This window comes from Rhyacophila brunnea, unplaced genomic scaffold, assembly GCF_057557595.1.
Source record: "Rhyacophila brunnea isolate RB1 unplaced genomic scaffold, BYU_Rbru_1.0 scaffold_2, whole genome shotgun sequence".
NCBI lineage: Eukaryota > Metazoa > Arthropoda > Insecta > Trichoptera > Rhyacophilidae > Rhyacophila > Rhyacophila brunnea.
In genome coordinates this window covers 16,452,327-16,467,426 of record NW_028232859.1, presented here as the reverse complement: position 1 = coordinate 16,467,426, position 15,100 = coordinate 16,452,327, and the positions used below count along the sequence as shown (strand labels likewise).

The window sequence follows — 15,100 nt, the reverse complement described above, 5'->3', positions numbered from 1 at the left end:
GGTTGCAGTATATTTTTAGTTTAATATCAATCATACCTTCTCATTTAATTTTCCATACAAAATCTGCTGCAAATCGTCTAGATTTGCTGTGTCATTTCGCAATCGTCCTCCCATGTCATCGTCGTTCAAAGCACTTTGACGAAGTAGATATTCAACATCGACTACAAAGAAGGCAATTAATTGTTTGACAGTTTATACTAAAAATATTACATTTTTAGAGGAATTATTAATATTAGCGGAGCCAGATTTGAGTTGAGTTTAAGAACCTACCAGTACCGTAAAAAGGCAAGCAACTATTTCTCGTGTAAGATTTTTTAATATATGTAACTAGGGATTCCAATCCCGGGATCCCGAGCTATTTTCGATACCTATGAATCCCGGAATTGATAAACATAATCCCGAAACTTTCGCGATTGATTTTTTTATCAATTTTTATGTAAAATAAAATAAAAACGTAAATATAACAGAAAAAATACTTTTAATAACAAATAACTACATTAGAAATAAACTCAGTAAGTTGCCGATTCATTTTATTTTCTCACATAAATTTATAAAAATGAGAAAGATTAGAAAAAACAATGCTTCACACTATTAACAAAGTAATTCCACCATGATCTCATACGTTTTACGGCAGTTTCATATTTGGCTGACTAATTAGATTTATGAAGCGGAAAGGCCATAAGTACACCATGATTTGCTTTACTATTTTAAATCTCGCTAACCCATTTGTTAAGTCTTTACTATCAGAAACAGCAATCTCATATTAAATTCACATTATTATTTATATTACAATATTATTTACTCCATTAAACTTATGTATTACCATGATTGAACGTATACAATATTAACAATAGAATGTCTTAAATAGTATAAATTATACTAGTTTTATTTTTGACCGATTTTATGAATGTTATTTGTAAATGTAAAATTTTTATATTAACAATGGAAAAAAATGCCAATCCCGGGATTGTCAAATTGTAATCCCGAAATCCCGGGATAAGAATTTTGGCTCGTGATTGGATTCCCTATATGTAACTATATGAGGGGAGCATATGGTTGATATTAAAAATGTTGATTTAATTTTTAAAAAAGCGGTAATCGTTCTACTGAATAAAAAATTAAGGGAAATGAAAATGTGATTGGGACAATAACATTATTAGAACAGTGAAATTAAATAGAATTTAACGGGAAATACCTTAGTCACGTGCGTTTTGCTGACGACATTGTTGTCAGGGCTCCACTGCTATTTTTTTGTATCGGTTTCCATTCCAGTTCAAGTAAATTAATATGTCGGTTCGGTTCCGGTGTACGTTCCAAAAAAATAACTTTCGGTTCAGCTCCGAGTGATTAATTTTAAATGTTTTCATTTGTATTAAAAATTAATTTATTACCATAATTTAGAACATTTTACGGTATCTGTACGCTCCAAAACCTGAATAGTATCTCCAAAATTGACCTCCCATTGTGTCTTAGCGATAGCGCCCATCAAACGGAGCGGATCGCGGCGCAGTCGGCACAAGAAGCGTAAATACATAACCATAATCACACGCCTCTTGCCGCGCATTACCTCTCACCTATGTAAAAAGCGGCGCTGATCACATTTCGCCTTGTGTTTCTTTGCAAAGCAATAAAATTTATTAACTTGTTGGTCGACTCTAAATTCATTTTCACAATGATATCATTGTGCTAGCGTAGTAACTTAATATTTGCAATAAGCGATGTAAGCGCATGGTGTAAAATAAATTATAATATGCGAATAAGCGCGCGCCTGTACGACAACGCTCCCGACAGCCAAGTAAATTAGAGACCGTCGCGCCACTTGGTCATATCCAATGTATTTTCGTTTTATTGTCGTGCTATGACGTCAAAGGACGCCGCACTCAACTCTGTGTGCGTTGAAATATATAGCGCGCGAGGCGTTATGTTCGTCATACGCTGTGTACGCTCTATTGTATTCCTGGTGATTCACCGCCCAAATTGCAAAAATGCCCGAGCGCCCCGCACGCCCGATTGTATGTGCCCGGCGCCTTAGACGTAAAATATTCAACCAATATGAGCTACCAACGCTTATGTATGCATGTGAAACATTTACTCTTAATGCAAGAGAAATCCAAAAATTAGTGCAAAATGGCATGTGAAGGTGCATGTTATATATAACGTGTAAATATCGCAAAAGAAACTAATGGATAAGGAAACAGACAAGAGTACACAATGTAATAGAGGTCGCTAAGCAGATGAAATGGCAACGGTCTGGACATGTCGCTCGGCGAGTGGACAAATGATGTCCTACAGTGTTACCCAAGGGGCACTAAACACCCACAGGGTCGCCCTAAAACCTGCTGGATAGACTCATAAAGTTTGGTGGATGTACGTGGCGACAAAGAACTAGGGACCGAAAAAAGTGAAGGGAGCTAAGGGAAACCTTCATCCAGCAGTGGATCAACCTCAGCTGATGATGATGAATTTATTGAGTAGAAAGTTTTAAATGACATTGCAATTAATTTGTGACAGATTGACGGAAAGGTATAAAGAAGTATGGCGGCGGTAGAAAACACGATTTTGAAAAATATATGTCTTTAAGATTATGCTCGATTCAAATTGATTTCAGAAAAAGAAGAAGTTTCAGGAATGTTCAAAGTTTAAATAACAAATTAGTGTGTTATAAAAAGTGATTTTTATAGGGATAACCAAGTAACTTTTCTATCTAACTAATAAACTCATTTGAAAATACAGTATATTTTGTGCCTTTTCCGGTTTGAACACATTTTTATTTGTTTACTTGTTTTAAGTGGAATGAAATTGGTTGTTTTTTGCTTCAATAATAATAATCTGCAATAATTATTACAAACATGAATTCTCGTCGCTACATTCAATACTCTGTCACACCTCCCAAGAATTTTTTTTACGAGGAGTGGTCATTAGTCATTCGCCCGAACCATTGGGTTCTTGCTGAGACCCATTATAGTCAAGTTGTGATATGAAAATGTAAATTTCGATCGTAGTGTTAGTAATATACAATCGAAAATCTTCATTTACTGCTAACAGGTTACGTCATTCCATTCGAAAAAAAATCATTAACTAGCACTACCATCGTAACTCGCAATTCAGTGCTCCAGCCCCATAAAAAAATATGAATCAATAATGGATTTACTCATTAATATAGATTATTGAAGGAAGTCATTTCGAAGGATTAGGAATATCGCTATTATAAATAAAATATTGACATTGTGACCTCAACAGACCTCTACGGAACAAAATAAGTAAAGAAATCACTTTGTTTATAATATGTATAATATTATTAGACTATGTTATTATCATTGCAATGAACAACAATTTATTTTAATATACCTCAGTGACGTACGTTGGTTGTTTATAACGGGTGTACTGTGTAGGATGCAATATTATCTCAATGCTCGGTAATCATAATTTGAGTTCTACCAGTTTGAAAACTTCTTTAAAACTGGACTTGAGATTAATTTTTGTTATTTCTTGTGATCTTATATTCTTCAGATCATGTCTAGTGAGTGAGTTTGTATTTCAGACGGATGTATTCAAATAGTGATCCACGAAGGTCTTTCAGTTTGTTAATTAAACCATTTGGAAAAATAGATATTTACATTTTTCATTTAAAAGGTAGTTAAGAAAATCTACTTTCACATACATTATAACACTAGTCATTATTGTGAGATATAAAGTAACAATATATAATATGATATCAATCAAGTGGTCACTTATGGTAGTGTGATAAGAAAACAATAACCAACCATAAGCAACTGCACTGCATCCATGATATTATATTGTGCTCTTCAGGATTCTTTCAATCATTCAAAATATCAGTGAAATCAACATGACACGCGATTTTTCCCGTATTTTTAATACTATTCACAACAAATCACAGTAAAAAACCAAATTTACTTTCATCATCCTCGTTATGATGTTTAGATTTAAAAGTGTTGTAAAATTGTCACACTACTATTTTCCATATCTTTCCACGTGTAAACACGTATCATCGTGCAAGTTGCAAGATTGCATGCATGGTTAAAAGAAGTTCTGAAGCTTCTGAATTTTCACGCAATAATTGGTACTTGTATGGTTGGGTGCAGATGCGCAGAAGAACGATAGTGGCGAACCTGCCGGAAGAAATACGAACTACGCTGCACAGAATATTTTGATATTTACCGGTTATCTACGAACGTGTCCGAATCCGTCCGAACCTATATGAATCTGTCAAATAGCACTACCTATACAATGGCAAAATCGCGTCTCGCCTATGCTTGAAGAACAGAGAGACAGTCAGCACTTTTCCGTGTAAGTAGTTATTATCGCAATAGTTTAAAATACATATATTTATATATTCGACCATATCCGATCCTAATAAGATCATATGGGCCTCCACAGGGTGGAGGTTTGTATTAACAGATTTGTTTTTACGAGAAATGGATGTCAGCCACTTGCTCAACCTATTAGGTCCATACCCTGACTCGTACACAGATTGAAAAACGATATGTGTACATACATACTATTGGTGCAAGTAAATCCATGCACGTGTACAGGCATTATATTACCGATTTATTGTATTGTCATGACGTGCGTTAATCAAATTAAATGTGATTATTCAAATATAAACATGCAAAATATTATCGTAATAGATTTTTGGGTTTTCACGTTTTGTTGATATTTGGAAATCGGTCGACTGGTAGGATATTTTTGTGGAAGGTGTTCACCACTGACCTTTAAAATTTTAACATTGCACATTTGTATCTAGGCAGGCCCGGTCTTAGGTCGTTTGGACTGATCGGGCTTAAATAATAACACAAAAGAATTCGCAATTTTTTCCATAGACGGATTTGATGCCACTGCTCAAAAAAGTTGTTACTTGCTTTCAGAGAGGAACAAAAAGCTTTCATAACTTTACTCTAATGGTTTGTTTTTATTTCACCATCATTTTTTATCGAAAGAGTAAAAAACTTTGTTTCTATTTTGCTAATGAAGGGCTTCAATAGTCCCCCACATATTCTGGGACTGACTAGACCTGCGCTATGGAGACAGGGCGAGGTAGCCACTAGGCCAGGAATGGCAAATAGGATTTGATCGGCGTGCCAAAATAAGCCGATTTTTTTTTAATTCGTGGGGCATGCCATTCCTTTTCAGGTGTACACATGATAGGTATACCTAATCTATATCATATTTATTGAATATAAAAAATAACAATTAGGTACATCGGTAACTATATTGTTTATTGAATGTATGAAAAATAAACCTACACATAAAATGAAAGAAAATAAGGAAATATAAAAACATTTAATAACACATTTTTTTTGAGGTTTTTGTCTCATGTTATTTGTGAGACTTTTTATATCAGGCTGATATGTCATTGATTGCAAATTAATACATGCTGCTAAATCTTCCTTTGTCAACCTATTTCTAGTCATTGAATGTATGTACCTACATGATTCAATATAGAAAAAATTGTCAACAGTGAGATTGCTAGTTTTTTAACATGATATAAAAGTATCAGGCATGCTTTTACATGTTTTTAATAGTGTGTTTTCTATTAAGCATTCCGATTCATCAATTTGAGAAAGCAAATGACATTCCAATTCTTCAATACAATACAAAAGAAATATTTAATATTGAATACATATCGTCGCTGTATATTAAATATCTCCTATATCAGTGGTGGAGAACCTATGGCACGGGAGATGATTTTGCATGGCACGCGTCTGAAGAGAAAAAACACCTATAATAATAATAAATGACAGATCGCATTGTATAAAAAATAGCAGGAAAATACTCTTCAAGACTAAGCATTAGTTTAATGTAAATATATAATTGCACAGTTCGGTCCTTAGGCTTTATGCGTCACATATATAATATTATTGCACTAACCTCATCAGGTGGCGGGGGATGCCGTGCCGCGAACCTCTAATTTTGATCGATTTACAATGCTTGAGACCACTGTAGCGAGAGAATGCCTCATCTTATCGGAGCAATTCTGGTGTCAATTTGTAACGTAAAGAACCAAAATACATTACATTATATTAACAAACAATTTCATGTCTACCCACAAAAAATGGCTGCACCAAATAAGAAACAAAAACTTGATGGATCTAGTAGTAGTAATTCTGGCAGACAGTTTCAAAATTGGTGGACCGAAATGTATGGCGTAATTGAAAAAAGTGATAAAGCTATGTGTGCTATGTTCTGTGAGTGGTATCTAGAACATAATCATTAAAAAAAAAAAAACTATTTTTTCCCAATGAAAAACTGCTCGGCACGTCAGACAGTCGAAAAATAATATTTGGTAAATTTTGGCACGCGTACGTAAAAAGTTTCCCTAACCCTGCCCTATGTGGTTTGAGTCATATTCTGAGATAATCGAAAAAAACTGTTTTTAAAAATTATCGTAAATGATATATAATATTATGTTTTAACATTTTTTGTAGATCCTATTCATAAATTAAAATTTGATAATCAAATTTTTTTTATAATATATCTATTATTTAATAGAAAAATCGTAGTTCTTTCCATGTTATTATCACATATGATTAATTCTATATGCGCCGTGTTGAATAAGTTGAATCATGTGTAACCATGCCGTGTTCACATAAGATTATTTTAATACTGATCTATTGCGGCGGACGCTCACATAGGATTAATTACGGTGCATGATTTTGGATGCTCTCACATAGTATTAATTTAATATCGATTTTATTTTTTATTTTTGATAGGAGGTATTTAATCAGTGACGATATGGTAGAGAAAAAAAATGCGCATCAGGTGGTATCAATAACTCATTTTCGTCAAAATCACCACATAAGAGGTTTTTAATATACAGACGATATCCAGAATTTATTTTTTGGCATGCCATCGAAAACTTTTAGCATGCCAAGTTGGGCACGCGTGCCACGTATTTGCCATCCTAGGCGGTCAAGTATATATATATTCGCAATATAATAAAAATTACCTGTCACTAATTGGAAATGATTAGCTAGTTTTTCTGCTTGCTGATGTATGCCACAGCCAGGAGGTCCTAATAAAACCACACGATAAACGATCGGTAATCCTGAAAAATATTGTTGCAGCGCTACTTCACAGCAAGCAGAAACCACATCATTTGGACTGCAGCCATTCACATTAATCTCCTAGAAATTAAAATTGTAAATAATTAAAGCCGACCAATATACCGACTTCTGGGTCGACCAATATACTTATCTCACTAAATTGTAAAAAATATATCTTTATAACATCTGTACACATGCATGGATTTACTGGCACCAATAGTGTGTAAATTAAATTTTTTTTTTTTTTTCGACCATGTCCGATCCTAATAGGATCATATGGGCCTCCACAGGGTAGAGGTTTGTATTAACAGATTTTGTTTTTTACGAGAAATGGATGTCAGCCACTTGCTCAACCTATTAGGTCCATACCCTGACTCACACACAAATTGAAAAACAATAGTGTACTTGCCAGACCCAGGATTCGAACCCGAGACCCACGGCGTGATAGTCCAACGCTCATGCCGCGCGGCCACCGTGGTTATACGGTTAAATTAAACTATAGCGATACTAAATTTTTACACGCAAAAGTGCTGACTGTCTAGCCAATTTCAGCGTAAGCAAGACGCGTTGTTGTCATTGTATGGTGCTACTTGACAGGTTGTGAAAATTGGTAAATATCTAAATGCTCTGCGCGGTGTGTAATTTGCATTTTTTTCGTCAGATTCGCCACTATTGTTCTTCTGCGCATGCGCATACATCATTCAAGCAGCAACTATCGCAAGAAAATTCAAAAGCCGCTAAACTTTTTTGATCCATGCATGCAGTCTTGCAACATGCACGATAATACATGTTTACATTTGCTATTAAATTACTATTGATTTATTATGTTATGGTCGCGACAATACGTACTGTCGCCAGAAAATCAATGCACATGTAAACGTGCTATTATGTTTTAATTATTATATAAATTTAGAAATTATGGTAGGTACTTAAATTTTTTTGTTCAATGTAAAATAAACCATTGAATATTTTAATTTTTTTAATTTTATATTCTTATTTGACGTGACTTTTTCAAGATTTTTGCATACATTGTCACACACTTATGAGGTTCGCCATCCCTGCTTTATTCCTTTATCTTAATTTACATTCTTACATTCGTACAGATTTATAAATGGTCATAGCGGATGTTCCGAATTATTTTAGATCACATACATAATAAACATTTTATTTTATTAATGCCCAATTTAATATTATATAATATTTTTGAATGAGAGACAGCAAAGATCACGTTACAAAGCAATGACAACTTACGTACCTTCAGTGTCGCACTGAAAACGTTTCGCAGTTCAAATAATCGATGCATCTGCTTGGTGTGCTCGGTTGCGACGGATTCATATTCAGTGTAATCACAATTTTTTAGATAAATTGTAGACTTGGGGAGAATGCCAAACTTTTGTAAAGAGAGTGCCTCTTGCAAAGTCTTGGGATGGTCTATGTGGAAAAAAATATCCATAAACACAGTCACTCATACTAGTAATTACTTTTTTAAATCAGTGGTATCAATACAACAGTGGTTACCTTAAAGTCACTTCCCTATCTCCTAGTCCACGTTGATGGAATGGATGTTTTAGGTGTTCAGGCATGATGTCATGAGTCTGTCATGATGCATCCACTTGCAAGCATGACATACAGCCGGCCTCTGTCTCGACTACATGAATGACATGTCATGTCAAAATTGAAAATTTTTTCTTCAGAATCAGATTCAAAATTTTTTTTAGTCTTGTAGAGCTACCGATCAGAAACAAACCCAATAGGCTTCTTCTGCATATTAATCTATTCACAGTAATTTTTTGGATTTCATTTCTGTTTTCCAACATTTCAAAGAAAATAAAATACTAGACCACGAAATAAAGACCAAATTTAATGAAGTATTTTGAAAAAAAAATCCTGCAGTAAAATGAAATACTGTCCTCTAAAATAATGGTCAATATAGCGATAAGCCAAGAGCGTTACATTTTATTTTTTCGCCTGATGAAAACAGCCACCGAAGCATACGAATCAATCATTATAATTGTGTATCGGCACATTGCATTAAGATTGTCTGGAGTTATTATAATTTTCGAATGGCTTGTGGTACTCTTGGGGATTACCCATGATCAGCGCTCGAAATGGATAAGTTGATGAACCGGAGCGCTCGACAATTTTCTGAACATATTTACATAGTTATCAAATTTTATGTGTATTTTATAAAAATAAGTGTGTTAGATTTTTTGTCATATTGCCTATCTAACTAAGCGGTCAAATTATTTTTTCCACAAGACAGAGCGATAATTTTACCGATTTTACGAACCGGAACAGCATTCCGGTGCGCTCCGGTCATTTCGAGCCCTGCCCATGACACATACTTTGAATACCATCGATAATCATTTTACAAAGTAATTTAATTTATGTTCTGAATACGCTACTATAAAATGACTTAAGATTTAAGATACCTCTAAAATCTCAATAGCAGTGGTCCATATTGAATAAATGTGAAAAATTAGAAAACAATATGTGTATAAGAATTTGAAAACGCACCGATCATTATCCAGCCGGTAAGTGTAAATGGATCTATTTTCACCTTTTCATAAACTAAATGCGCCAAAAGATCAGCGTCTAATAGTGTATCACCAAACACCTGCCAAAGTAAAAAAATATTTCTGTAAGTACGTAATCAAATGATGGTACGAAATGATTTATGGATAATTCCACAAATAATACATTTCGTAAATTTTAAATTTTCGAAGAAATATATTATAAGTGCTCATTATTGTCTGCACCCATGGTGGTTGAGTGAATCAATGTCCACTTCTGTAGTTGTGGATTCAAATCCTGCAACCGGTAGATTCACATTTTATTTATCAATCCAGTGAATGGGCCTAATAAGTTGAGTGAACGGTTAACAAACATAAGTTAAGAATCGTGAAAAGTAGGCAGCTATGGTTCACACTGGATTGTTGAGCCGATGATGAAGTATTATTTGCTAACATCGTGTCATAAAGTTCAATATTCTAGCTACCATTTTATATGTCTCTATATTGCCAACATAAACTCTATGGCAATGCTAATTTTTTAAATTTAATATTTGGGTACTCACCTTATTGTACGATTTGATAATTTCTGATCGTGTTATTATTATTACACCCAACCGTTCGACAAGTTGTTGAGCAATCCATTCTTTATCTATAAATGTTGAAATATTTAATGCGTGACTTTTATACCATTATCCATATTATGATATCATAGCGAGACTACTATGTGCAGAAGTTGGTGGGGTTAAACTGTATATATTATTGTCAGTGAACACTGTCGTCGACAATGTTTACATTGCTTTGGGAGCATTGGCTTTTCTCACTCAGGCACCCTCCTGTTCTTTTTTGTTACCCAGCGACGCGTTTAGTTGATGCAAAAGATGCAACCGATTCGTCAGAAAGTTTATAAAGGGGCCTCCAAACAGTTCAAACTAATCATAAATTTATTATATTATACCAGAATCTAAAAAAAAATCCGAATTTCTCACAAATTGAATTAAAAATATTAGGTTCCCACTCAAAGAATAAGAAATTCCTACATTTTGCAATATTTTTATTTTTAAACCTTTTTAAAATACTTTTATTTTTGATTGTCGTTCACTCGACATGGAGAGAATTATATTATTATAGTGAATTTGACTTTCTGAAAATAAATATCTAAATCAGTGATTCCCAACGTGGTGCGTACGCCCACGTTCAATTTGAATGTTTGGGGGGCAAAAGGTTATCTTGGAAATCATTTGAAGACGAAGCATATCACAAGGATCGCACTAATGTTCTTCCGAGTTGTACATGTAACGTAATGTACATATTTACTTACGAATCTTTTATCATATCTTATGAATCCATGCCATGAACCCTATTGATTTAGTGAATGGCTGAGAACCAATCCTCCTAAAACATCTGTTCACCACATATGTTTCTTAACGCGAAATGGTGATAATCATTCTCTAACTGCTTAATCAAAACATTTCAGATAAGTAATTGAAATAACAATTATTTTACCAATAGTTGCTCCTGGAGGTACTAATAATACAATTTTAGGAATATTTAAACCACTTTTCATAATGTTAACCATTTCAGACTTCAGAAAAACTAGAGGCCTGTTTGGTAAAGTGTTGACCATTCTAGTAATTAACTCCTAAAACACAGAGATACATCATATTAAAGAATGACAAAACAAGGTACCTATTCCACATCATTTATGTAAACTAAATGAACGAAAAAAATGTCAAACCCTAAAAAGTTCATAAACTTGATACTTTTCTAAATATGCGATGAACTTAGGAGTGTACACATCTATGGGCTTATTTTCCATTTTCAAGTTAAAAATATAAATTAACGAAAATCTGTAGGACGTATTATTTCTTCTTTCTTTATTGATTATTGTTCCAGCAGATAGTTCCAGTAGATAGTCCGAGATATTTTGTTTTTATTTAAATTCAGTATAAAAAGAGCGGCAACATTCTACCATAGACTCTATGAAAGTATCGTACTATAATAAAAATAATTATAGTTCAATACTATAATTTTATTTTCATTTCGCGAAAAATATAAAATACTTACTATAATTTTACACCAAGAATTTCAAAAAAACTATAATTATTGTGAAGGACTGCCGATGAAAAATGTTCCTTTACTATAGTTTTTTTCATAAAGAATCTATTTTTTTAAACCTTTGTACTGTCAGCATAGAAAAATACATAAATATAGCAACAATGCGATAGAGCAAGAGATAAGGACCGTTTCAGACGGGACACCGGTGTCGCGCTCGATATAATATAGGAGGCCTTTGTATTCGAATAAAGGGGCCTTTGTATTATGTTTATGAACGCCCCAGAGCTAATGAGTCAACGCATAATTTCACGTTATAAATTATATCATAAAACTGGCTGCGGTAATAAAAACCAGTGTATCGGCGGCTTGAGAATGTAGCGGCTGACGGAAAAGGGTACAGGACACGCGCTGACTCATTAGCTCTAGGGCGTTCATAAACATAATACAAAGGCCCTTTATTCGAATAGAAAGGCCTCCTATATTAATTATATCAAGCGCGACACCGGTGTTCCGTCTGAAACGGGCTTAAGACTCCTTCGATCCGGATCCAACCATAGATAATTGGATCCAACCTAGGCACCGTGCAATGTCTTTGATCCTGCCCAATCCAACCATTCAAAACAGTATATGTGTCTATGTTCAAAACTATCGTCATGTCAAAACAAAGCACGTGCTCTCTTGCTTGCTCGCTTGCTGTCAAAACACTGATATAATCATGGAATTGTATGGTTAATAATTTGATTTCGATAAAAATAGGTTACGTCTTATACAGATTACAGTCTTACATAACATACGTATGTCGTAGATTGTCGTTTTATTGAGTAACCTTTAGCTAGTGATAACAACCTCGATAAAAACGATTTATTCATTACATTTTAAAGAATTCAAACGCATCCGCCGTGTTAGCATGACCATCTTCTGATTTAATGATGTTATGTGACTGATTTTATTTGGATTCACTCCCATAAGTAAGGGCCTAACAAACATTTTTCGTTATTGAGAAAAACCCAATAACCTACTTGAGTCGAACCTATGCCAGTCCCAGTATAGATAGCTATGTGCCGGTCCATATATCTACATATATTTCGGAATTATTTATGAAACTGGTATATGATAAGTAGGATAAGTATACTTGATTAGAGTTTGGTCTGCTGTGTACAAGGATGATGTGTTATATTTAGCCGTGAGGTTTACCTTAATCGTGAGAAGTAAAATAGCATTCTACATATATTTCCAAATGTGATTATTTTATAAATTATTTGTCTGCCAAGAAAGTAAATTCAAATGAAAATTTAACCCATAGTATATTTGAATATAAATACATAGGTAATCATTTATTTTATGTAAGTACTCTATATAAATCAACAATTTAATTCATTTTCCTCTGACTAAAGTTCTTATATTTTTAATCCCAGTCTAATTCTTAAAATTATGGTGAGTGTATTTACACATAACTGATAAGAATAAAACAGCATCGCAATAAACTTAGCAATAATAATTTTCGGTGCGCCGTATAATGTTTCCAGTTATATCTAAAACACACTTCCACCTTTTGTACTGCGATAAAATTAAATCATGGCATTTTGTTTACATAATGAATACCTTAAGGCAAATGAAATCTGCTCTGATCTCGATCAAACAAGCACGCCCAACTCATTCGGCCGTATTCGCTAAAGTGCCTTCATCCATGGATTACAATGTGAGTAATTCTTTAGATATTCCCATATATAACATTCGTTAATTAAAATACTATAAATGCAGCTAATAAATAATGTATTTGGGTTCCGCTTAGATATTTACAATTTAAAATGTGTGTACATATCTATACTGGTTCAAATTTCTTATTTATAATAATCATAAACAAATTAATTATTAAAAATTACTATCTTATCTCATTTATAGTCCAGTAGAAGGAGAAAAAACGTGTTATCAACCACAACTCAACGGAGAATATAGAAAAATGTTTATATATGAGGCGTCTAATTACAAAAAGCGACAAGTCTACAATTCAATATTTTCGGGAAACAACGTTTTTATGTTTCATGCTTCAATTATTTGTTTTAACGTGAGATTATTTTTTCCGTTGTTTTCTATCTCGAAATTAGAACCAAATGGCAATTTGTTTCAGCCGATAAACTCTTAAATGTAATAAATATAGGTAATATAAAATTGGACGTAGCGCTATTTGTACCTCACTTTTTAATTTATTCCGCATAAGGCACATAATTCCGTGGCACTGTCATGAGTTTACCAGATGCTACATCATGGGAGACGCCCTTTTCAATATTGAATGTTCCCTTATTGGTTAACTTAAACACGCGCGAAATCAACCAAGCTTTAAATATTATGAAACACGGACTTGGCGCTTTTTGTAATAAATCGAGACTTAAAATATTTTTTTTTCGTAGGGTTATGTCACGTTTTGGAATTTATAGATCAATACATATTGTGTAAAATTATACAAAGAATACGTGCGTATTTTTTTTCTCGATTTTGACCAAATGTGGACTTTTTGAATTAGACGCCTCATATAATATATATAGAGTTGGCCTATAGCGTCGTGGGTCCCAGTTTCGAATCCTGGGTCTGGCAAGTACACATTGTTTTTCAATTTGTGTATGAGTCAGAGTATGGACCTAATAGGTTGTGCAAGTGACTGACATCCATTTCTCGTAAAAAAAAAACTAACAAAAATCTGTTAATTCAAACCTCCACTCTGTGGGGGCCCATTTCCTATTAGGATCAGACATGGTAGGAATGAATAAATGCATACTTACATTTTGCTGGGGAATTCAAGATTATGCTAATTGAAGCGCCTAGTTTCAAATCCCCCTAAAACGGTTTCTGAAAAATTTTGAGTTAGATAATACTTATGTATTTAGATGGATATTTCTTTTACCTATATGATAGCCAAAGATTGAACTTTAAAAAACACCAAAAACTGTATGATCAAAAATTTGTTTAATTTTCAAAACCCACTAAAATGGTTGGGTGTGCTTTTCAAATACCTCTAAAATGGATAAGCCAAAATACTCTTTAGAATGTACGAATTAAATAATAAATACATAAAGTTCACAGATTTAATAGATATGAGTTTTTCTCAAAACTACCTAAAATCTTTTTAGCGGGTTTTGAAACTAGGCGCTTCAATTCATCAACATAAAATAACTGAACTGTTTTCAGCAGAGAGAATGTTGAACTAAAATATGTTCACAAGTCATGTTACTAATATATAATTTTTTTTATTTTAGGAGGCGATTGATGCTTTAAACGGCTTACAATCAAATTTTCAAACTATACAACAAATAAAGCTGAGAATTCAGAAAAGGGAGGTCAGTGTATTGTTACAAATGATTTAACTAAATTTATGTTCAAAATTATTCATTTTGTTATAGATTAATCAAAAGCATCATTATAATATTCCTTACGTCCCACTTGAAAAAAATATATTAAAAATAATAATCCCAA

At 33.4% G+C, this 15,100-nt stretch overlaps 1 protein-coding gene across 12 annotated transcripts in view; it reads left to right on the top strand.

Moving 5' to 3' along the window:
• Window positions 1-3,545: 3,545 nt before the first annotated feature.
• Window positions 3,546-15,100, top strand: part of LOC147071956 (folylpolyglutamate synthase, mitochondrial-like) — a 28,560-nt gene continuing 17,005 nt past the window's right edge. For 3 of the 12 annotated variants that reach the window (XR_015070689.1, XR_015070688.1, XM_085947510.1), the window contains exons 1-3: window positions 12,268-12,355; window positions 13,241-13,331; window positions 14,884-14,964. Coding sequence is in view for 6 of the 12 variants with exons in the window: in XM_085947510.1 (XP_085803636.1) it covers window positions 12,348-12,355; window positions 13,241-13,331; window positions 14,884-14,964 (180 nt within the window). In the remaining 6 variants the exon portion in view is untranslated. Of the gene's footprint in view, window positions 3,572-12,267; window positions 12,976-13,140; window positions 13,332-14,883; window positions 14,965-15,100 lie in introns of those variants that run through there. The other 9 variants (XR_015070693.1, XR_015070692.1, XM_085947514.1 and 6 more) reach the window with 5 other exon arrangements.